The sequence below is a fragment of the Stenella coeruleoalba genome (genome assembly GCF_951394435.1).
Source record: "Stenella coeruleoalba genome assembly, chromosome: 14".
Taxonomy (NCBI): Eukaryota; Metazoa; Chordata; class Mammalia; order Artiodactyla; family Delphinidae; genus Stenella; species Stenella coeruleoalba.
Genome location: NC_137160.1, coordinates 2,627,574 through 2,650,943, shown reverse-complemented (window position 1 = coordinate 2,650,943; position 23,370 = coordinate 2,627,574). Strand labels below are relative to the sequence as shown.

General features: G+C 47.9%; 1 protein-coding gene across 1 annotated transcript; it reads left to right on the top strand.

Moving 5' to 3' along the window:
* Positions 1-2,100: 2,100 nt before the first annotated feature.
* GALR1 (galanin receptor 1) lies at positions 2,101-14,013 on the top strand. The gene is made up of 3 exons (XM_079943236.1): positions 2,101-2,880; positions 6,319-6,384; positions 13,277-14,013. Exons 1-3 carry the CDS (start codon positions 2,215-2,217, stop codon positions 13,592-13,594), a joined length of 1,050 nt encoding a protein of 349 aa, XP_079799362.1. The 5' UTR covers positions 2,101-2,214; the 3' UTR covers positions 13,595-14,013.
* Positions 14,014-23,370: the final 9,357 nt, after the last annotated feature.

Sequence of the window (23,370 nt, the reverse complement as noted above, 5' to 3'; positions counted from 1 at the left end):
TGACCATATAATATTCAAATAAGGCAAAAGCCCCACAGTATATTATTTAAGAACATACGCATATGCCATAAATGTATAAATAAATGACTGATAGAGGATGCATTTAGGTTACCTGGAGATGGAGGGAGCAGTGGTGGAGGTTGTGATTGGGGAAATATATTAAAGTGGTTTCAACTCTACTGATAATTTCTTTTATTATTCTAAGCTGCATGGTGGGTACATGAGTATTTCATAAAGTTCTATCATATCTGTTCCATGTTGAAAATAGTTCATAATAAGAAAACTCTTCCCCAAATCTAATTACAAACAACTTTTGATGCAACAGGCTGTCCAACACAGGGTACCCTGAAAGTGTAGGTCAGAGAGCCCCTTGGGAAGAAAAGCGACACCGATGGGCAGGACAATTGAATGAGCTTTCCAAGAATCCTCTTAGGGAAGGCAAGGGCGTTCTTGGGTCAGCCAGTTACTTAAACTCAATCTCATCCTCGGGAAATGTGTGTGGATATAACAAGGGAATTGTGAGTATTAAATGAAACAATGAATGCACGTAAAGTGCTTGGTACATAGTAGGTGTTCAGTGAACTGCATCAAAATCTTTCTGGAAATGAAGCAGAATAGAACTAGCAAGTTAGAGTCAAAGAGAAATTAGATACTACTTACTTCCCAGACTTCCCCAGGCAAAGTCAGCACCTGCCCGAGGGAACGCTGCATCCCGTTCATCTTTGTATTCCCAGCGCCCTCAAGCACTGTGTCTGGCGCATAATGGACACTCAGGAATCATCTGGAGAATGCTGAAAGGTACCAGGATTCTTATGGACAAATCATATAAACACTGCAAATAAAGGAATCAATTTCATCTCTCTAGTTGTGAACCAGCAAGATTATAAACAAGGGTAATGTTTACTAACACTACTACAGTACACTTAAACAGCTCCTTTTTTTGTGTGTGGGGGGCGGATCCACATTTTACAACAGTGGTATTAAACGTGTTCTTTTCACTTCACGAATATTTCACGTCTTCTGTTTATGTCACTCAGATTTGTAACATAAGGCAAAACTGATCTAAAGTTGGACGATGTAAGCACGACACCTTCCCCTTTCATCTTATCCACATTTATCAAGAAAACTCAAACAGGCCACTCGTTTTTCTTTCCTGCTTATTTGCTCCCTAGCAGCGGGCAGGGAGGGGCGGTTGGGATTAGGGACTTTACAAAAACTCCAGGTTGCCTCAGGGCCAATCACCGACTTCTTGGGCTTTATTCCTGGGGTAGGGAGGGCTCTCCCCGACCGCCCCCCACCCCCACCCCCGGAGGGCTAGGATAAACGGCGTTGACAGATACCGAGGCCTGCGCGCCGCCGCCTCCCCGCCCAGCGCGCACGGAGCGCGCTTTGCTTCCCTTGCCGGGGCAGGGGCTGCACGCGGCGTTTGTCGCCTTCGCTGGACGCAGGCAGGTCCGCACCGCGCGGAGGAGAGCGCGCGCGGCCGATCGTGGCGAGGAGGTGGGCGGCGACCCATCCCGTTGGGATTCGTCCAGTCTCTCCGCGCGGGGAGGCCCCCGGCGGGCGCGGATTTCCGCGGGGCTGAGTCCTGCCTACGTCTCAGTGGCGACGGAGTGGCCCCCTGCCAATGCCCACAAAGGCACAGAGCACTCTCCCGTTTGACCGAAAACCGCGAGGGGAGAGAGGCGCCGGCCGGTTGGGAGGCGAGGGCAGCCTTCTCCACGAACCGGGCGGTACGTGGCCGCGCGCCCGGCTGTGTCCCCAGAGCGCCGCGGGAAGGGAGAGGCTCAGAGCAACAGGTGCAGCCCGCAGCCACTCCCGGGACGTGGGAGACGACCTGCAGGGGCTCGGAGTCGGTAAGGCGCGGAGAGGGCTCTGTCCACCCCCAGGGCTGCACCGGCAGGTCCCTCCTCCCGGGTGCGGGCGGATCAGCGGGCGGTGGTGCCTGGGCAAGGGGAGCCCTGCGTTCTCCGGACAACCGACCCGGTCTGGGAAGGTCCAGCTCCGGCTCCGGTCCGTGTCCTCTCTCGGGCAGCCCCGTCCAAAAAGACGGTGCCACTAGGCACGGGCGCCCGGGCGCGTGCCCATCAGGGAGGCTCAGGCTCAGAAACTCGCGCTCTGCGTGCCAGGGGCTGGGTACCCCGGCTCCCCGCGGCGCCTTCCTTCCCCGGCCAGCACCCTTCGCCGGCGCGACCCGGGCGCCCCCCGCGCGCCATGGAGCTGGCGGCCGGGAACCTCAGTGAGGGGAACGCGAGCGGGCCCGAGCCCCCCGCCCCGGACCCCAGGACTCTTTTCGGCATCGGCGTGGAGAACTTCATCACGCTGGTGGTGTTCGGCCTGATCTTCGCGCTCGGCGTGCTGGGCAACAGCCTGGTGATCACGGTGCTGGCGCGCAGCAAGCCGGGGAAGCCGCGCAGCACCACAAACCTGTTCATCCTCAACCTGAGCATCGCCGACCTGGCCTACCTGCTCTTCTGCATCCCCTTCCAGGCCACGGTGTACGCCCTGCCCACCTGGGTGCTGGGCGCCTTCATCTGCAAGTTCGTCCACTACTTCTTCACCGTGTCCATGCTGGTCAGCATCTTCACCCTGGCCGCAATGTCGGTGGACCGCTACGTGGCCATCGTGCACTCGCGGCGCTCCTCCGCCCTGCGGGTGTCCCGCAACGCGCTGTTGGGCGTGGGCGTCATCTGGGCGCTGTCCATCGCCATGGCCTCGCCGGTGGCCTACCACCAGCGCCTCTTCCACCGGGGTGTCAGCAACCAGACCTTCTGCTGGGAGCAGTGGTCCAGCCAGCGCCACAAGAAGGCCTACGTGGTGTGCACCTTCGTCTTCGGCTACCTGCTGCCACTCCTGTTCATCTGCTTCTGCTACGCCAAGGTGGGCCCCGAGGCGGCTCCTGCGTCCCTGCACCCCTTTCCGGGACCCGCAGCGGCCCTGCCCCTTTGCCCTCATTCCCCAGAATTTTCTGCGGGGACCGCGCGGTGACCCTTTCCTGCTCCCTCGGCCTCGGCTTGGGCTCGCGGGTCTGACGTTGCGCGGAAGTTACTCGGAGTTTGGGCAACGCCAGGGAAAGTTTGCAGCAGGTCCCTTCCCGGGCGCCCGTCCTCTCGCCCCGGCGGAAGGCGGCGTCAACGCCCACTTCTCAGTAGGGGAAAGCCGCGCCGCCCGTCAGCCCGCGCGAGGGCTGCCCCACGTGGCCGCAGGGTCACGGCGAGCGCTCCATCCTCCTGAGCGCACGCCTTTGCCAGGTGGAGGCTCCGCGCCCCTCCACAGCCCTCAGCAGGGCCTGATGGGGAGATTTCCCTGCCCGCGGGGCGCACAGGGTCGGGGGGGGCCGGCGGGGACCGGCTCTGTGAAGCCGCTGCTTCTGGCGACAGAGCTTTGACTTTCGTCTTATACACAAGTTGGGCGTTACAAATCCAAGTGGTTAGACAGTATTTCTTCACGGAGTCTTGAGGGAGTCTCCAGAGAACTTGGGGTGGATGGGCTTCCAGCTGCTGCTTCCCCGTTTCAGTCCTTTTAGGAAGGGGTAAGGAATATGAAGTGCCTCAGGGGGCAGGTCTAAAGCCCTGTCGCTGAGAGACACACTGTTGACACACCTCTGGTCCCCTACCCCTGCACCTCCTTATTGGGAAAATGGCTGTTAACCTTCCTGGTGCCAGCCTCGCCCTCGTAGCTCAGCACAATCACCTTCTCTTTGATTAATAATACATGAGTCTGAAGATTTCATACTGATCTGAAAGTCTTGTTTATACTGGAGTAAAAGTATATGCTGGATAGTTATGAGACGTGATTCACAGGGTGAGCTCCACTCTCCCCGACACACCCTCCCCAGACCCATCACCATGAGAAAAATACTGCTGTAACCACATTCTGAAATTTCCACCATTTTCTCTTCATCTCCCTCTCCGTATCTCTCATTCTATTTCTCATAAGGCGGGGACTCTAGGACTCTGAATAATCAGATGAGGTAGAACGGCAGTCATTTCTTATATTCAATTCATAGAGCTTTTTGGGTTTTTTTTCCCCCCCAGCAGAAATCTTGACTAAAAGCCACCTGGTTTGGTTTGTCCCCTCTCCCCACATCATCTGTGTTGAGTTATGTCTGTTTTGAATGGTAATATTTCTGGATGTGATCTGAAAGAATGTCCTGCATCAAAGGGTTATGTATAAAGAGATGTGGTAATTGGGGAAATTGGGAGGTCACTGCAGCTTAGCTCTTCAGTAAATGGCTGTTTTATTCATTTCATCCTCTGCAAACGCAAATCAAAGCTTGGTTTGCACAGCCCAGTGGTCTCCAGTGTGCGCTATCTCACTTAATCTGCAGGCCACCCAGTGGGTTGGAGCTATTGTGCATATTTTATTGATAAGGAAAGAGGGTTCTGGAGGAGTGAAGCAGCTGACCCAGACTATGAAGCTGGTAAAGGCTTCAGGGAGGATTTCAGTGCAGGGATTCCCAGTCCCCCAAGAGAGGGGCAATTGCTGAGGGCCTGTAGGGCGTGGACCTTGGGACTAGAGTGATTCTTACAATATTTGCTTCTTCAATCATCATGACATGGATTAGACTTGAAGCACATTCTTCCTTCATTTCCCGAAAGTCTTTGGGGAACATAATTCAGGTCTCCTTAATGGAAACAACAAGGTAAATGTCTAGGAATAAATTAGGTTACATTTCTGTCATTTGAGAATTTATACAAGTCACACATAGGGCAAAATTTAAAATTTTTCAAAAATTCAAAAAATATATAATCATTTTTATATGGAAATAGTTTGCTTTTAAGCATAACTGGAACTTTCTTTGGAATTCAAGGTAATATTTGCATATTTATTCCAAACATACTTGGGTGTTTTCTCCACTGACCACTCAGCAGCATTCCTTAGGCATTTTGCAGTTACCCAGACGTGATCCCCCCGAGTTTGTGGAAGGAATGAGTAACCCCCGGGGTAGTGTTATGAAGCAGGTAACGTTTGACTTTTCCATATGGAGTCCTCTCCAGGTGGCCGTCTCTGATTTTGTTTTGCTGTGTCTCCTCTTGTCCCTTGCTTTCAGTCTGGGAAGGCTGTCCCCAAAGAACCTCGCCAGGCCGGTCCTCGCCAGGCAGGGTCCTGTGCAGCCCTTTCCTTCCCCTGGAAAGTTCTCCTCATTTGTTCCTGCCAAAGCCTCTCTTCTATCTTCGCCTTAGATTTGATTTCTTATACCCCAGTCTCTGTTGGGAGGACAGTAAACTAACCCAATGTGCAGAGAGTGATCCCAAACGTCCCTGTAGCAAGTGAAAGGCTTGTCTTGCAGAGGATGCTAAGCCTCTGTAGGAAGTGAGAAGTATCTCAGTAGAGCTGGGAATTTGGAGTCGGAAGTTCACGCTCCCCGTGATCGCTGCTTGACCTGCATAGGAATCGTGAGGGTGTGAATAAGCCCCCTGGCTTCCCAATCAGGGAAGGGCCGTCCAGAAGGGCTGCATCCCGCCGAACGGAGCAGGCTTTCACAGTAAGTCCAGTTCCATTAAATTACTTCCGTGCTGCGGCGCTTCAGGGGGACAGAGAGGTGGCAGGAACACTGCTTCCAGTTTTTGGAGAGACTCATCGAGTAACCGGTGGACAGTCTAAAGCCCTTAGTCACCCAGAGCTAATTTTCCTTAGATTTTTCACTCAGATGGGACATGAGAAAGAACTCAACACCAGTGTGGGATATGTACAGCCGTCTCGGCCCTGTTGTATAGCTTATGTTGTAAATTCTTACATAGAACCAAAGTGACTCACATCATTTCTCCTGAGTATTACATTGGCGAGAGAAGACAAAGCTAGTTTTTCTAAGGAAGGAAACCAGTGTCTCCCTGGAAGCCTTCCTGATGGGACATTAATTGTAGAACCTTGCTGAACGGTCTTCCAGTCATCAGTGATGCTGGAGGGCAGTCTGTAGTTTTTCCGTGTATCTAGGATTTAACATATGACAGGGACCTGGGGATTGTTAAAATGTAGAATCTTGGGGGAAGCCAAGGTGGAAGGGAGACCAACAAGGATGCACATATGGGTAGCGGTGTGGCTCTTTCTGGACGAAACCGCAGAGCTCCCTGCACCAGAACTCTCTGCCAGCAGGTGCTCCGGCCACAGATGGCACCTGGGCACCCCTCAGGGTTAGAGGAACAGGTGTCCTTGGCAGTTCTTAGTCATCATTACTCCACCACCTCATGTGAATTTCAGTTTGAATGACGTTGCAAATGACGGTGGTCCCATTTCAGAACGTCAAGAAGTGTTGCAAAATGGACAGTGATGTGTGGGGTCTGAGACAAACCGATTTTATTAGTCTGTGTTTTTCAGGTCCTTCATCATTTGCACAAAAAGTTGAAGAACGTGTCAAAGAAGTCAGAGGCATCGAAGAAAAAGGTAAAAATATTCGTGGACTTACAGCCTGTGCGCGTTTCTAGAGCTCAGTTTACGTATACTCTTAGCTCTCCTTGCAGCCACCCTGTGCCTGTGACGTTTTGGTTCCTGGGTACAGAGATTTGAGATGAGCCTCTTACCACTAGGCAGAGGGTAGAAATGGGAAGTGAGCTGTTGAGGGTGGCCAGGTGACCGTGCTGCGAGAAAACGTGGATGGAAGTCTCGGGAGGGATGGAAGTCTCGGGACGGGGCGGGGGGGTGAGGTGCATTTTCTGGATTCTCAGCCTCTTGAGAAGGTATGTGCTAGGTTGGTTGGGACAGAGTGTCGAGTGGCTGGATCCACACTTTGCATGAAACTACCGTCATGTTATTGTGTATTGACTGTCTCTGATGTGATGCCAGGAGGCCCTGTCTTAATAATCTTTCGGGAGAGTGTTGTTACAGCCTCTCCCTGAAGCCTCAGAAGTAGATGCACTGTTCGTCTCTCTTCCTCCCAGACTTCTGCTGACTTTGGCCCCGAGGGGAGAGAACTAAAGATGGGAGGGGCCTCGGGGGATTTCAGCCCATTTTTAATTGTCTTTTTCATCCCGTGAATTCTGAATTCCGGAAGCTTCTCCTGGAGAGTATTACAGCATCTAACATCCTGCAGTTTATCACACTTCACATTTTGAGGAAAAACTGTTTTACAAATCAGGATTAATTTACCTCTTATTCAGATAATATCTATATCATCTCTGATTTTTAGAAAGTAGAATGAAAGTTGATGAGATTATTAGGCCCTATGATTAGGGAGGAGGAGATTATAACCAGCATCTTTACCCGCAAATATTACTCATAACATCTTAAAATACCTTGTTTTTCCTTCTAAATATTTATTATGATCAAGGACACATAATTTGCAGAAATTATAGTTTAATCAGATTTGCTTTAAAAACTTCTGCATAAATAAAGTACAGCTCTTCCTGACTTTTCCTTGTTTATAAACAATAATGTGGCTAAAAAACACACCTGTTCTCAGAGCCCGTGAAAAGAAATAGCAGAGAGTTGGTTAAAAAGCACAGAATTTAGCTCATATTTGAAGAGGTTAACACCCTGGGGGAGGGTGGGGGTTGCTGAACTTCTGCAGAGGTTATGCCCTTGGAACGTGGTACCTGCTTATGACTGATGCCAAAGATTTTCTGCCTCTTGGCAGGAAGGAAATAAAACTTCTTCAGCATTGGCTGGATCTTACTTGCATGCTACAGTTAGTTTTAGTCTCTATATTTGAAAACTGTTGGAGAGAAATTGTGGAGGTTCCAGAGGAGAAAAAGTGATTAAAAGAATGAAAATAGGGCTTCCCTGGTGGCGCAGTGGTTGAGAGTCCGCCTGCCGATGCAGGGGACACGGGTTCGTGCCCCGGTCCGGGAAGATCCCACATGCTGTGGAGCGGCTGGGCCCGTGAGCCATGGCCGCTGAGCCTGCGCGTCCGGAGCCTGTGCTCCGCAACGGGAGAGGCCACAGCAGTGAGAGGCCCGTGTACCGCAAAAAAAAAAAAAAAAAAAAAAAAAAAGAATGAAAATAAATCTTGGAAGAAATGATTAGAAAAGCTTCTGTTTTACAGTAAAATGATCTAAAGATCAGTGATTAGTTTAACATTTACATCATTTGGTTTTATGTGTATACGTGTGTGCATGGGGTGTGTGTGTGTGTACATATATATGTGTGGGTATATATTCTATACGTATGTGTAAATGTAATTCTTACCATGGGAGAAGTTCTCAGCATTTGGAGGAGGGAAGCTTTTCTCTTCGATGCTCACAACCTCTGACCCTTAATAACCACTGAACAGATGGCAGATCTCTTTTGATATATTTAATTGCCTCTTTGTTTGCACAGAACAAATAGAGTGTGGTGCTGGGGCCTGTGTGTGTGTGTGTGTGTGTGTGTGTGTGTGTGTGCGCGTGTGTGCACCTGCGTCTAGGCAAGGGATAGCACACAGGTGCAGGGCTGGGGTGGGAAGAGGGAATGGGAGAGAGAGAGGAGAACAAGTAGACGGGAGACAGAGGGGGAAGAGCAGAGGGTCCAGGATGGAAAGCCAGCTTGACTGTCAGCCCTGAAGGCGGAGACTGGATTGTCTCATGGTGATGCCTCCCCGGGTCTTCGCGCAGAAAAGTGTTCCTGGTGTGTATACATGTTCAGTTGCTGGCGGATGACGGGGTGATGCGATAAGATTTTGATAGTTCCTTCATTTCAGCTGCGCCCATTTCCAGCTCCCCTCTCAGTGGCTGAGTAGGGCACCTTCCTCTGTGCTGTATCCACCCACCTGGGGACCCCTTAGTGTTAAGGCTGGTAGCACTCACGGGGCAGAGAGTTGTTGGGTCTTCCATCACAAATGTGCCGAACAGTTATCCTGCGTGTTTGGAGGAAAATACAAATGAAGAGTGTGATTTCCGTGGCCAAAATAGTAGTAATCATAGTACAGAGCCCTGTGCTTCATTAATGCCAGGCTCTGCTGGACATAAAGACACGTTTTCTGGCACAAGGCTGATTAGATACTAAAACGAGATTCTTAACCAATTTCCGCGAGACTTCCCAGTGGGACAGAGCTCCCCACCGGATGGTTCCTTCTAATAAGGAAGCAGATGCGAGGCCCTTTTGGTACCCTCTCAACCACGAGGTTCTTTCAGCAGCTGCTCTTTTTTTCCCCCTTCTGGCTTGAAGTAATTCAGCAAGCTTTCTGGCCGTCATTTATACAATTCACAAAATGTTTTTCATCACTCTCATCTTTTAGTCACTTTTTTCTTCTCTGCCAAGTTCCATTAGACGGATTATGAATAAAATTCTTTGAAGAAAAAATAACGGATGTCTCAGATGGCTTGAAAAGGAGCATCTCAGAGGAGGAGAAATTAGTATTTTCCAGATACTTTCAGAGTGAGGAGTAACAAGAAGACAGGCTAATAAAACACCCAACCTCGAGTATAGGAATTAGTACAGAGATTTAGCACATGACCTTAAATGATACCTTCTCCTCTATCAGACGGTGGTACGGTGGTTCTGTACTCTGCCCAGACACGTGGGGAGAGTAGGAAGTGCATCGGATGCACGTCCATCTGTGATTGAGGCCAATGGTAACTGTAAGAAATGAAAATAGCCTCATTCCCCACAGAGGGGACTTGTCTCCTTACCTGCTGACATTTCAAAGGAGAAGAGAGGAAGCAGCTTTCGCGAATCCTACCGAGGAGACGGCGTGGGTCAGCCTAGGCGCTGTCAACGTGGAGGAAATACTTTAGCCTTTCACTTGGGGTGGATGAGATGATTTGCTTTTGTTGTGGCCTTTGTGGAATTCTTCACCGGTTCTTCAAACACCCGACTGAGATGTTTAGAAAGGCAGGTTCCTGGGCAGCTACCTAATTCCCGTGACCTGTGGAAGCAGAGCCATCGGGCATGAGGCCCAGATACCAGAATTTTTGCAAAGCTCTGCCCTGCGTGATGATGGTGCGCTGATCTGCTGGAAACCCGGTTCGTGGTTGTTAGTACAATGCCTTATTTTGACCAGGTCTTGACCTGGAGCTGGCGTATTCCAGGCGCCTGCTTTCTGAGTCGGGTGTTGGAAGCAGTGCTGGCTGCAGGCCCTGTTCTGCAGTGTGGACTTCTCTCCTGCATTCGCTCCCACGTCTTCCCAGTTCCCTGGACCCAGAGGCATCTGCAGCAAGCCTGTACTGCAAAGGAGACAGAGGAAGAAGCCGTGTACCACCTCTGCCTACACGCAGGGATGCGCTCGCCTAACGTGATGCCATGGCCGTGTGGACGCCTCCAGGGCTGCGGGGCTGAGCGCCAGGGCCCGTGTGCAGGGCGCCCACTGCTGTACCATCTCTGACGGGCTGAATGCCTGTGAAACAGGCGGGAAATAAGTAGTGAACCCTTGCTGACACTAAGCGGGGAGCACAAACATTCTATTAAACTATTTTGGGAACAGGCTTCGATAAATAATACAGTTTATATAAGTACCGATTGAGTATTCTTCCCTAATTTATATCGTAATTGTAATCCGGTCACATTTCAAAGCTACAGGTAGACCGAGAAAAAGAACCTCGTTCATGGTTCTGAAAAGACCAGTGGAACTGCTAAAAAATAAAAGGTAGATGTTGAATGGACTTGGGTAAACAGACAGTAACAAACACCCCAAAGAAAACATACCATACTGCCCATTGCCCTACAATGATGCAAAGATACACCATGGCTCTTGTCAGTAAGCTGCTGGGGTGTATTTCTGCCCTAAGCTTGGTACTTAGTAAGAACTTCCTAAAAGGAACAGTGAAACAGAATATCCAGAGAGTGTTCTGTGAAGCACAGAGATCTTCTTATTGTCTTGGAAAGAACAGACGATGTGTTCCGTTCTGTTTGCAGGTGGAGTTATGTCTAGATGGTTTTTATTAAAGCGTCTGGGAATGTGTCCCGCACACTAATGGGTAAACAGGTTGACAGCAGACAGTCCCTTACTATATGTGAGCGGATTGCTGTTGGCTTTGTGCGTCACGTGGTCGGTGGCTTCAATCTGTATACCTGCCACCCTATAAAAACCTGTCATCAGGTTTGTACCTGAGTTGTTTGAAGCGTTGAAATGGACCAGGCCCAGTCAGGGAATTGTCAGGTTGGGTCACCCTCTTCACAGGCCAGGAAAGTGAAGCCCGGGGAGGTGACATCAGTTTTCAAAGGTCGCTAACCCGTTTATGGCTGATGTCGGTCCTTGGCTTCTGCACGGTCCGTGCACCTTCTGATGGTGAGCTTAGCTCTCATCTCCAGCCCCGCCGACCACCGCGTTTGCCTTGACCTCGACCTGAGGTCTGAGTGTCTCCTCTCCCGTTTCTGCCTGGGCTTCCCGGCTTCCAGCCCGTGTCTTGGACAGACTTCCTCTCTGAGTCAGTCTGCTACCTCGTGCCCCTCCTGGAGGAGCCTTAATCCTTACCTTCAGGGTGTTGTTGTCCTTAACAGCAGGATTCTAATTCATGGGGAGTAATAGGAACGTCATCTTGTCAGGTGGGAACATTCCTGCAGGGCCGGGGTCTGCGCTTCTCCCGGGGAAGCATGTGTGGGTCCACAGTGGTTCCCTAGTTGTGGAATCACTTTGCTCCACCCTGTGAGGTTGTAGGAGAAAGAAGCCTCCTTCCTTCTTTCTCTCTCCTTCCCCTCAACCTCCCCCCCGCACACTCGTGGATCCCAGCCGAGATCCCAGTCTCTCTAGAGGGGAAGGTGGACAGGGGACCACCAGGTAGTGCTTACAGTGGATTTAGGGCACCCGCGCTCTCCTGCTCTGGGAGGTGTCCTGATGGTCACGTTTCCACTCTGCACGTTCAACACAGTCTTTAGAGCATCACAGCCTGGGCTTGATCTGAGGAGGAAGAGAGGCTCCTGGATTCCCAACCTCAGGGGAGAGACGGAAAGCATCTCTCTCTCTCTCTCCCGCTCTCTCTCTCTCTCTCTCTCTCTCTCTCTCTCTCTCTCTCGTCTATAATATTCCTTTCACCTTCAAGGAGCAAACGCCCTAGAAGAGAATGGAGGAGGGTGGGCGCTGGCGCAGGAGAGCGAGCCAGCAAACGTCCCCCCTGTGATTCAGTCACAGGACTGAGCCCACAGAGCTGCCCTAAGGCTCTGCGGTCCAGACAGCCCTGGGTGCTCGGAGACGGGGATGCGGCTGCCGTTACCAGGTAGACCTTGTGGGATGTTCTCTCCCCGAGCGCCCACTGTTCAGAGCACGGTTTGGGATCACAGAGACCGGCCTCCAGCTGTAACTCTGCGTCCCGCCGGCGGGGGGTGGGGGGTGGGGGGGGCGGGCAGCAGGCCGTGTCCTAGCCAGGCTAGGTCTCAGCGTCCTCATCTACACCGCGGATCATCACGCGGTCTGCCCGGATTCGTGGCAGCGAGTGAAGAACGCAAAGCCAGCAGTCAGCCGAGGTCGCCTCTCGGTGCCCCCACCCAGCCCTGGTTCTGCCGTCAGGCGGTTGAGCCCAGCTTACACGCTTTTAAGGAAGAAACCAGCGGATGGCTTTCTATTTTATACTTTAAAAATTGTTAATAGCCCACTGTCTTTTGTTCGAATCCTTAGAGATGGAGTTTTCAGTTAGTTGCACTGTTGGCTTTTCAACGTGTCCTGATTTGGTGGTGATGGAGCACAGGAAAAGTGTCCCAAGACTTAACCCCAGCCCTTTAGGTTTGCAGCCCGTGGCGGGCACTCAGAACAGATGCAGCGGGGAGACGGGGGCACACGCGTGGTGCGCGGGAGGGAGCGCTCCTCTCGTGCCGAGGTTCTTGCCCAGGGAAGATCTTCTCCCATCATCTGCTCAGCAGAAACCTCAAAGGACGCGTGTGGACCCTGCCTCTGATTTCTAGGTGTTTCAGATTCAGGAGTGGCAGGGAAGGGTGGAGACACAAGCAAACAGGGAGACAGGCCCTGAAATGGCTCTCTGGACCCACTGCATGTGTTGGGGGGTCTCTAAGTTTGTCCAAGTTCAACAAGGAGAAATAAACATCTCTTCTTGTCTGTTGAGGCAACTCTCGGAAGCAGCGTTCACGAGCTCAGCTGAGCTGCCTCCCTGGGCTCAGTCCCACTGTGTGCTGTGCGACGGGTTGTAAAGTTACCGTGTTCAGTCTGTGTGTTCCTGTTGCCGTGACTCAAAGCGCGCTTCCTGTTATCCATACACGTTTCACATACCTGCTAGAATTATTCCCTATGGAGGGTCAAGGCCGGTCCCGGGGAAGTTTCGAACAAAACTGCTGCGCGAAGTGAAGGTTAACACCTAAGGCAGATTTAGTACGTACTTGATCCTGTGAGAATACACAGAAATCAAGTACGTGCTGTAAGAGGCTGGGTTCCTTTCCTGCTGTAATCGATGCATCGCCTTTCTTTTCCTTCTCCTAGACTGCGCAGACGGTGCTGGTGGTGGTCGTGGTTTTCGGGGTCTCCTGGCTGCCTCACCACGTCATCCACCTCTGGGCTGAGTTTGGGGTCTTCCCACTGACGCCCACCTCCTTCTTCTTCCGGATCACCGCCCACTGCCTGGCGTACAGTAATTCCTCCGTGAATCCCATCATTTACGCGTTTCTCTCTGAAAATTTCAGGAAGGCTTATAAGCAGGTGTTCAAGTGCCACGTTCGCAATAAGTCACCTCTTAACGACACTAAAGAAAATAGAAGTCGAATAGACACCCCGCCATCAACCAATTGCACTCACGTGTGAAAAAAGATCAGCGTGTTCTTCGTGCGGCGTTTCCATACTTGTGGAGTAGACACGTAAAAAATACAATGAGGTGTTAAACAAGGCAGCAACTTGTTATCTTAACAACAATTCATATTATATTAATTAAATTCCACTTATGTTTAAAAAGTACTTTGATCTACCTGGAAGATCCCTAGGTCTAGTGAAGATTATTTCTAAATTTTATTTTATTTCTAAATTTGATTCCATAAGCGAAAGAGAATAAAATAGTTTTATACCTCTTAAGAAATGAAAGTTTAATAGAATTCCCTACATTTGTTCAGTTCTTCATAGGATAAGGAATAAGGACCTAGAAAGAGGGCCAGGAATATTTGTGATCTACATTTTGAAGCAAATTTATTTAGAAAACGTGTTTGTGCTTTAGTTCTTCAATTTTAAGATAAGGGGTAATATTAAAACTGTGTGTTTTAAAATACGATCATGGACACATGAAAGTGTTCCCTGAGTTTTATTTTTGCGACCGTTTATATAGAGACACTGCTATTTGATGGAAATAAGTTTAGTGCACATGTCACATTTGCTCCCAGTTGTAAGTAGTGTACAGGGCTTCTGAGTTGTGCTGTGTCTGTCTGCAATCATGAGGTCCATTAAGTTTATCTCAGGAGGTCAGGCAGTGTTGCGGCCATGACCCTGGGTGTCAGCCATCGGGATGTCAATTAAAAGCTATCCTGTGAACTTAGTCTTTATTGAGTTGACTAAAAAAATCAGGGAAGTCACCACCTGCAACTCTTCTAATAGTGGAAGCTGTGAATGAGATTCTGAGAATGAAATTGGACATTAAAATTATATATATATATATATATACACACACACACACACATATATATATATATATATGGCAAGGTATTAGCTATGCCTTGAATGTAATCTACCCCAAAGAGAGAATTTTAAAAATGTCAGTGAAGATGATGTACAGAAAATAATTTCCATAAATTCAGAAATTAGCAAGTCATGTGAGATAATTGTCATGCCATGTGAGGAAGGCATATACTAAATGTTTGGTTCGGATAAATTTTGAAGAAAACAAATCTTATGAGTGGCTCTACCCAGGGATACCATATCTTGTACAAACAAATGCTTTTTTCATTAAATTTGTAATGATGTCTAATGTACATTTACCCCAAACATCATTCCCTCTGGAAATGTTCATTTGGGGTTCAAATCCTCATGACTTGAGTTTCAAATGTAGTTTTTGTGATGATTTCATATTTACAATGAGAAAATAGTATGAAAAGATTAAATGATCCTATATTAGAAAATAATTCTCAGACTGTAAGACTTCGATCTATTTTAGGATGATACAAAAGCAAGAAGATTTTTTTAAAAAGAAATTTGTGTAATGTACACCTACCTGTGTCAAATCAGGACTTCATGTGAAATACCAAATTTTAGATCAAAAAACCCAACTCGATGTAAGTCTTTGCACGTTAACTTCTCTAGTTCATGAATTTACTTTCAAAGTTATATTCCTCCAGAAAACGGTGTTTACCTTTGCAACGGTATAAATAGTTCTCTGGACTGAATAGGAGAAAATTGTCAGAGAGGGTGGGAAAGCAAGCGCTTTCATGTTTGATGGCCAGGGAAAAATTATGTATATGTGTATGTGAGTATTTTTAAGAACAACGTAAGTCCTTTGCACGGAAAATTTGTTTGTACTTTATTCAAATATAGCAGCAGATACATTTTATGCTGATGATGATACCTCATGTGCTTTGCGGAACTTGAAGCTGCCGTTGTAAATGCCGGGACAACTTCTGGGTGTGTGAACGCTCGCGGCTGCACAAAGAGCTGCCTCCTGGTTGCCTTTGGACTTGCGTGGATGACGGCGATTCCCTGCACCATGGCTGTTCTCTTGTTTTCCTCTTCTGTTTTCCACGCACTCAAATGAGGTATTAAAACAAATACAGTAGCTAATGCTGCTCTTTTCTAAAAAGTGTTGAGAATGGGCTTCGACACGACGTATTTACCCTTGTAATGCCTTGGTCCCTCGCAGATGACGTGATCACGGACTTGCAAAACCCAAGCGTGCCGAGTGTGCAAGCAGGTCGCTTCATTCTGTGGTCACATAGGATATTCTTCCCGCCATCGTCATTGTAATCAATTCCTCTTGTTCAGAGTTGAGGTTATCTCTTCCTCTAATGGGTTTTGTTGCTGATGATAACGTAGGTCTGCAAAGATGTAAAACCCTGTAAAGTTTCCTGAGCGAGGGGTTGCAGAAGAACTTTTATTGCATCTGCCGACCAGCTGCTTCCTGGGGCTCCGATGTCCTCATGTGTAATTAAAGGGACCCGTTCAGAGGCCCCGCCCCTTCTTCACTGTATAACCCAGCCCCCTGCCTTACTCCCAGCAGCCAGGCTAAAGGAGAGACCCCCAGTGCGTCTTTCACGTCCGGCTGCTGGATAAACCTTGTTTTTCAGTGACTTTCAAAGAAAATTGATGCTTTCTCCTTAGATGTGGCTGCTTTAGTGCCCCAGGGCAGCTGTTATTTTTCTGGGCCTTTTCCTTCCCCATGGGGCGGTGGCTCTGGAATATTTACATAGCGGACAGGCATGCTGGCTGTTTCATATGCATAAGCAACAGTTTCGGTTCCCTGCTGGTGAAGATAGGGACTCCGATGAGGAGACTGTCTTGTCCTGTGTTCCCAGGTAGAGCGTAGATAGTCTCTGCTGTTCTGACCACGCATGTGCTCAGCAAGGTGAGGGCTGAGGCCGTTTTCTGCGTATCGTAGGGAAATACTTCTTCTGTAAATGGGATCGTTCTACCGCACACATCGGGAGGCAAACCATCGTCGTCCCCTCCTCCGGCTTTCCCAACCCCTGTGCTTCTATCCTAACTTGCTTCTAGGCTGAGTGCCTCACTCTGACATATACCATAGTAAAATTCCTCCTTCACCCCAGGCGTACCAGTGGAGGCATGTCTGAACCGCGTGAGCCGTGCGCGGCTAAAAGCTTCTGTGACTCAACTTCCGGTTGGGATCCTGCGGATGACTGCATTTGCTCAGTGTCTCAGTTGCATTGAGATGGTGCAGAAATGATTCCAAGACGTTAGCTGAAACCCAAGGTCAGACTTCTGGGCGGGAGAGAATCCATTCCCTTTCCACAGATGCCACAGATAAGCTGTGCGACCCCACGTGCTTGTGTTGAAGCAGCCTTGCGTTGAGCAAAGCAATGTACTGTTCAGCTTCCTCATGTTCTTGCTTAAAAAGTTACTAAACACGTATATAAGCCACGTGGTCCTGTAAGTTGAGTCAAGAGATCAAGGTGGCTCCTTCTGGAGACTTACCAGCTGAAATTTGTCAATTTCCAACTGCACTGATTACAAATATCTTCCCGGTTTTAAATTTGTAAATGACTTTCTATTTAAGGTAATCATGTTCTTCTTGGCCATTAAAAGACGTTGCATGTTAAGTTATTTGTCAAGCAGATGTTAACGACTTGTTTGTCTGAGGACGTGTTGATTTTAAAAGTCTCTGTAGTCAGGGTAGGTGGCCTTAAATGCCGATGCTGATTTGTCTTGGAAAGAAAAAAATTGCAACATGGGTTTAATTTGTGCTGTGTTTTAATATTTTCTCTTTTCGAAGTGGAAAACTGAGCCTGCAGAGTGATTTTAAAAGCGTCAGCATCCTTGATGTGGGCTGTGTGTACGTCAGGCGAGCGTGTCTAGGGGAGCGAGCTGTGCGTCGTCTGCATCGCCCAGCATTCTGTTTCTTTACCCGCGAAAGCACCACAGATGGTCCAGATGGTGGTTTCTTTTCCTACGTGAGTGTGAGTGGCAGGTGCACGCACTCCCGCCTCCTGCGCCTGGGCTGCCACCCTGGGATTCGGAGGTGGGCAGGTGTGCTCAGTGTGGCAAGATCCTCGGGACGTTCACAGGCCCTGGGCACTGCCCCTCTGCTGGGTCCTGCACTGACGCTCAGGGCACCTCCTGCTGCCCTGAGAGTGCGGGTTCTGTCCTGGGGGCAGCAGTAGTGGTGGGGACATCTCAGGGATGGAGAGTGGGAGGGGAAGTTGGCGAGTAAGCGCCCTACTTTTGTACACCTGGTGAGATACCCTCAGCTGGGCTTTCTCTCCCAGTCTGTTTGAACATTGGCCAAGTTTGCTGTATTCAGACAGTTGTGCGAAGAGCCGATCCTGTAGCTAAGGCTTTTGGGGTCACTTTGGGGTGGAGAGCCCCATCCTTTTCTGTCTTTTTTTTTAAATTGAAGTATAGTTGATTTGCAATGTTGTGTTAGTTTCTGGTGTACAGCAAAGTGATTCAGATATATATATATATATATGTATATATATAGAGAGAGAGAGAGAGAGAGAGAGAGAGATGCTTTTCAGATTCTTTTCCATTATGGTTTATTACAAGATATTGAGTGTAGCTCCCTGTGCTATGCAGTAGGACCTTGTTGTTTATCTATTTTATATATAGTGGTATGTATATGTTAATCCCAAACTCCTAATTTATCCCTCCCCAGTTTCCCCTTTGGTAACCCTACGTTTGTTTTCTCTGTCTGTGAGTCTGTCTCTGTTTCACAAATAAGCTCCTTTGTGTCATATTTGATTCCATATTTAAGTGATATCATATGATATTCATCTTTCTCTGTCTGACTTACTTCACTTAGTATGATCATCTCTAGGTCCATCCGTGTTGCTGCAGATGGCATTATTTCATTCTTTTTATGGCTGAATAATATTCCGTTGTATATATGTGCCACATCTTCTTTATCCATTCATCTGCTGATGGACATTTAAGTTGCTTCCATGTCTTGGCTATTGTGAATAGTGCTGCTATGAACATGGGGGTGCATGTATCTTTTCGAATTAGAGTTTTCTCTGGATATATGCCTAGGAGTGGAATTGCTAGATCATATGCAAGCCCCATCCTTTTTGCTGGGGAACAGTTTTCTGGCAATCTCAAGGTGTATTGCACAGCCCCCAATTCTCAGCATTTAGAGAAGTCACAGGCCAAGGTAATTTAGAATTTGGGGTGCATTTTGTAGTCTGCTGTAGGTTTTCTTTGGGACACCATGTACTACAGAACCTTACTTCAGAGGATGGGATATTGCCTACTGAAATGGGAACTCCTTATGTGTTCTAAAGACCATAGTGTGTCCCTTAAGCTCATTTTCCCCATTTGATGAGCTTGTTTGGGGCAATCATGCTAACGTGCTCTACGGTGTATGGAAATGCGGGTGGTCCTGGTGCTGGCAGAGAAGGAGCTGAGCCTGACATGAGTGTCCTTCACGGCCTTTCAGCATCAGAGCCAGTGGAGGACAGACCTCCAGGCCTGCAAAGGCAGTGAAGGCAAACCTGGTGGGAACAGTTTGTGTCTGTGTGGTGAGGGGCACCCGTGACCCACGGAGCTGATGTGGCAAAGGGAGCCTGGGGCTTGGTCACGACTGGGAGTAAGTGTCAGACTCTAGAAAAACATGTAAATTCCCTGCTTCTGTGTGGGACACGAGGAACAGGGAAGGCCTTCAGGACGGAGTGGGCTATGCCGGGGCCCTTAAAGGATCGCCAGATTGTTCGGGAAATCACGGAGCCTCATCCAAGTGTTGGCCACAGATCCTGTCCCTAGGAGCCCTGGGCCATCTGCGGGTCCCCTTCAGGACCGCTGGCTGGGGAGGTGAGTTGGGACGGGGGCTGGCGGGGCGCAGGCTCCGATCCCCCTCTTCCGTTCAGCCAGAGGCATCTGCTCTAGTCTGCCTTCCACTTTCCATGTAACACTTCACCGAAAAGTAAAGACCACTCATCCAAGGACTCTGTCACCCATTGTCCGGGTTGACTCTTCCTGATGACCCCTTCACTCCCTGCTTCTACGACTCATAGACGGCCTTTTTCATTCTCCCTGCTGCTTCCTTAAGGTCGACCGTTGTTTCTATGCTTGAGATCTGAATTTTGTCATCTTTGAGGGGTTCGTGATCGGCCTGCGCCCTACGCATCCCATACCTTCATTTTTTTTTTTTTTTTTTTGCTGAGCTGATAACTTTTTCGTGATTACCCCGGCACCACTCCTCCCTTTAACAGTGAAGCGTCGGAAATGCAAACGCTAAGAGCAAATCTCTTTTCTAAGGGAGCGCAAATGACCAATTTCTGCACAGGGTCGGAGGCAGTAGAGCAGGTCCACTGGCACAGTCCATCATGGGGCCCTCTTTGGGGGGTTGGCTCGGTGAGGCCGCACCTATACGAGCTCAGCTTCTGCGAGTGGCCCTGGTCACTGCTGAGAGGTCCTGACTCAGCGGACGGTGGGAGGGCTCAGGCGGCTGGGCTCTGCCTGTGGCTGCAGTGGGTCTGCTGGGCTCGCTTCATCAGGCTGAGCCGGTCCTCTTCCCCGACCTTCTCCAGCTGCTAATCACATCCATTTCTCTAAGGAGATTCCACCATCCCTGGGCTAAAACTTCCTGGTCTGTCGTGAGTGAAGATGAAGTATGGGTGGGACTTCGGGACACAGAAGAACCCTAAGTGGGAGACTCAGACTCAGAACATAAACAGGTGTCTTGTCCTTCACCTGGCATCGTAGGTACCACTTGTTGATCAAGACCTCCATTTAGAAACAGCATAGATCCAAGGAAGCAGAGGTGGATGGGGGTCACGTTGATTTCCAGTGGAAACCTCCGCATCTTGTCACAAAGAAAAAACAATCGGCACAAGCAGGCTGTTTTGGCACATTCTGTCAGTGCCACCTAGCTTTGACTGTGAGAAAATATTGTTTAAAATGGAAAGTGTGTCATTTTTCTTCTAAAGAGACTGTTGCTGGTAGGTGGAACTGGCTAAAAACTCCATTGCAGCGCTGCAGCTCAGGTCAGCAAACATGACATGAGACCAGGGGTATCTCAGGCATCCCTGTCGTGTTCACCTTTGCAGCCTCACGGGCCCCCGCAGAGGACCCTCAGCCAGGAGACACTTAGTGAATGAGAAGACTCGTGGGTTCGTGATGTTTTCAAAATAGGGCTAGCATGGATAAAGAGGTACACTTCATACTTCTCTCAGAATTAAATCTGCTTATAATTTAGGAATACTTATGAGCCAGCAGGGGATACATAAATGTTATTTTCCATATGTTGATTCTCCAAGAGACGTGTTTCGCTGCCGTGTATTTTATAACGATTGAAGATTTGACAATGGGGGATAGAAATCCAAAGATTTCTTGAATATGGTTGACCAGATCTTTTAATTTCTCACCTTAGGTCTGCCCAAGTGAGGAAGAGAGTTCTGGAACTTTCTAGAAAAGGTAGTGGACATTAGGGGGCTTGAGATTTGGTTGAACTCTGCTGGTAAACTGCTGTGGCAAATGCTGTCTTTGGTATCCTCACGTGAAAGAAGAATATGGAGAGGTTGAGTGAGTCCCCAAACTGACGGCACACTCAGATGATCTGGGGAGATCCAGAAGGTGCAGATGCTCTGCTCTTAGCTGCGAGCAGTGGTTCTCAAACTTCACCGAGCCTCTGAAGCTCGGATTCTGGAGCTTCACCTCCACAGCGTCTGATTCAGTAGATTCAGGGTGGGGTCCCCAATTTACATACCTAACAAGCTCTGTGGTAGCATGGATGCTGCTGGTCTAGGGACCACATTTTCAGAACGACCACCTGATTTGATTGGTTTAGAGGTGGAGCACAGACAGTTCTTTAAGGCTTCCGGGTGGACCGCAGGTGTTGTGAGCCATCAGGTTGAGTAGATGGCTCTCTGTAAGTCTAAACCTCTGCAGTTCTGTGGGGAAAAAGAAAGCGCTTCTATGGGACCTAAATCATTCCGAGTTTTATTGTTTACTTTGAACAAATTCATAAAATGTCTGTTCAACAATTACATGACCATAGCTGTAGAAATTTGTCAGTTTTCAAGAGTGTGAAGGAGGTGGATAACTTACAGGTTTCAGAGGTTATCATCATTTTTCCTTCAAGAGAATGAAATAAAATAACTCGGTGGAAAAGAGCACCTGTAGGCTCACTTTGTTCCCCTAAAATATAGAGGCATAAATACGGTATTCAGAATCGTTACATGTGAATTTTTGAACTCAATGTTTAAATTAAATATGTGCATGTCTTTATCTGTAAGAGATAACTGTAGCTTACTCTGTGTTTACAGTTTTCAATTCAATATCGCCTGATAACATAGTAGTATATGGATAAGGAAGAAAATCTATGTATATTGTGTTTCTGTTTACCAGTGTGATTGCTTAAACACTGCTACATAAATAATGCTGGGTGTGGGTCTTCTTACACCCGATGATGTTGTAACTCTCCTCTAAAGTTTGTTTCTCTAAAATTTGTCTCACCATCTATAAATTTAGCATGAATATTCTGTATAAACATAGCATGAATAACACTAAACTTGCAAAGCCAAAACCCCTATATAAAGAGGTGATGTTAATTTACTTCGTAGCAAATGTAGTCATTCTAAATCACCTCTGTGTTCTGCATGAAATGTAGCTGGAATCTATAATTTGGATCAATTTTCTTGAAGTGAAAATAAAAGTTGTTCCTCAAAGTGTTCTTATCTACAAGTATGTTATTTTCAAACGAAGCATAATTGCACCATTTTCTAAGGTATTTCCCTAAGTATAGGAACACAGTGCAAAGTTGTTGGATTAAATTCGTTTCACTCACACTGGGAGCTGTCATGGGAAATATGGGTGGATCCCGTCGGTGGAAAGCTGACACCTATGTTCGCAAATGTTTTCTCCTCCTTCTTCCTTCCTGTCCCATTCCTCCTTCTCTATTTTTAAAAAGAATACATGTCTATTGTTTTTATAAAAATGTCACAGAATTACAAAAATTAGAAAGAAATAAGCATTCATCCAAAATTTTATTATCAAAAAGTAGCCCTTGCCAATATCTTCTGAATATCAATCTAGACCTCTGTCCAATGAATATAAATATGAGTGGAAGTGATAGAGGGGAAAGAAGGAATTTTAGAAAAATTGCCTCATACAATGCATATTATTTATAAACAAAACTATTAACTTAAATTTTACTTGAATTTAATCCACAAAAAAAAACCAAACGAGGTGAAATGGGAAGAACTGCTAAATTTTAAAAATAGTTGATCATCATAAGTTACACACAATGTGAAATGTTGAAGGGAATTGGAGTCATTATGTTTATAAACACATTTTAGGTTTAGACAGCATCTATTTTTTCATCTCATGGAAAATTAGCTTTCAAAAATCTTCATTCTAGGGCTTCCCTGGTGGCGCAGTGGTTGAGAGTCCGCCTGCCGATGCAGGGGACACGGGTTCGTGCCCCGGTCCGGGAAGATCCCACATGCCGCGGAGCGGCTGGGCCCGTGAGCCATGGCTGCTGAGCCTGCGCGTCCGGAGCCTGTGCTCCGCAACGGGAGAGGCCACAACAGTGAGAGGCCCGCGTACCGCAAAAAAAAAAAAAAAAAAAAAAAAAAAAAAAAGATCCATAATCCCTTGCCAACTGTTTTTTAAATACATCTATGTGAAATACGTACAATAAATGTGTTTACAGTGCATATTCACATACACACACAAAAAAGATATGTGCATTTTTTTAACTTTACATTTTGTGCAAATTGTCTGTGCAGCCCTACAAGGTAGGGTCCATGTGGGCTGTGCCCTTCTGCCTTCTTAATGGGTCTTCGTTTATTTTCTATTTGTGTATCTGCAAATACTTTGCCTACCTTGAAATTTTAAGAAAATGGAAAAGGACTTTATGTTGACATGTAATCCAGATGCTCCAGGCTTCTTCTGCATAAAGACATCATCTGTCATTTTAATGTGCAAATAAT

What these genes read in the sequence shown, in the direction of transcription:
- GALR1 (XM_079943236.1), top strand. Translation starts at nt 2,215, where the DNA reads ATGGAGCTGGCGGCCGGGAACCTCAGTGAGGGGAACGCGAGCGGGCCC. An exon ending in TCTGCTTCTGCTACGCCAAG is followed by an intron (nt 2,881 to 6,318) that starts GTGGGCCCCGAG and finishes TGTGTTTTTCAG; the next exon opens with GTCCTTCATCATTTGCACAA. An exon ending in CAGAGGCATCGAAGAAAAAG is followed by an intron (nt 6,385 to 13,276) that starts GTAAAAATATTC and finishes TCCTTCTCCTAG; the next exon opens with ACTGCGCAGACGGTGCTGGT.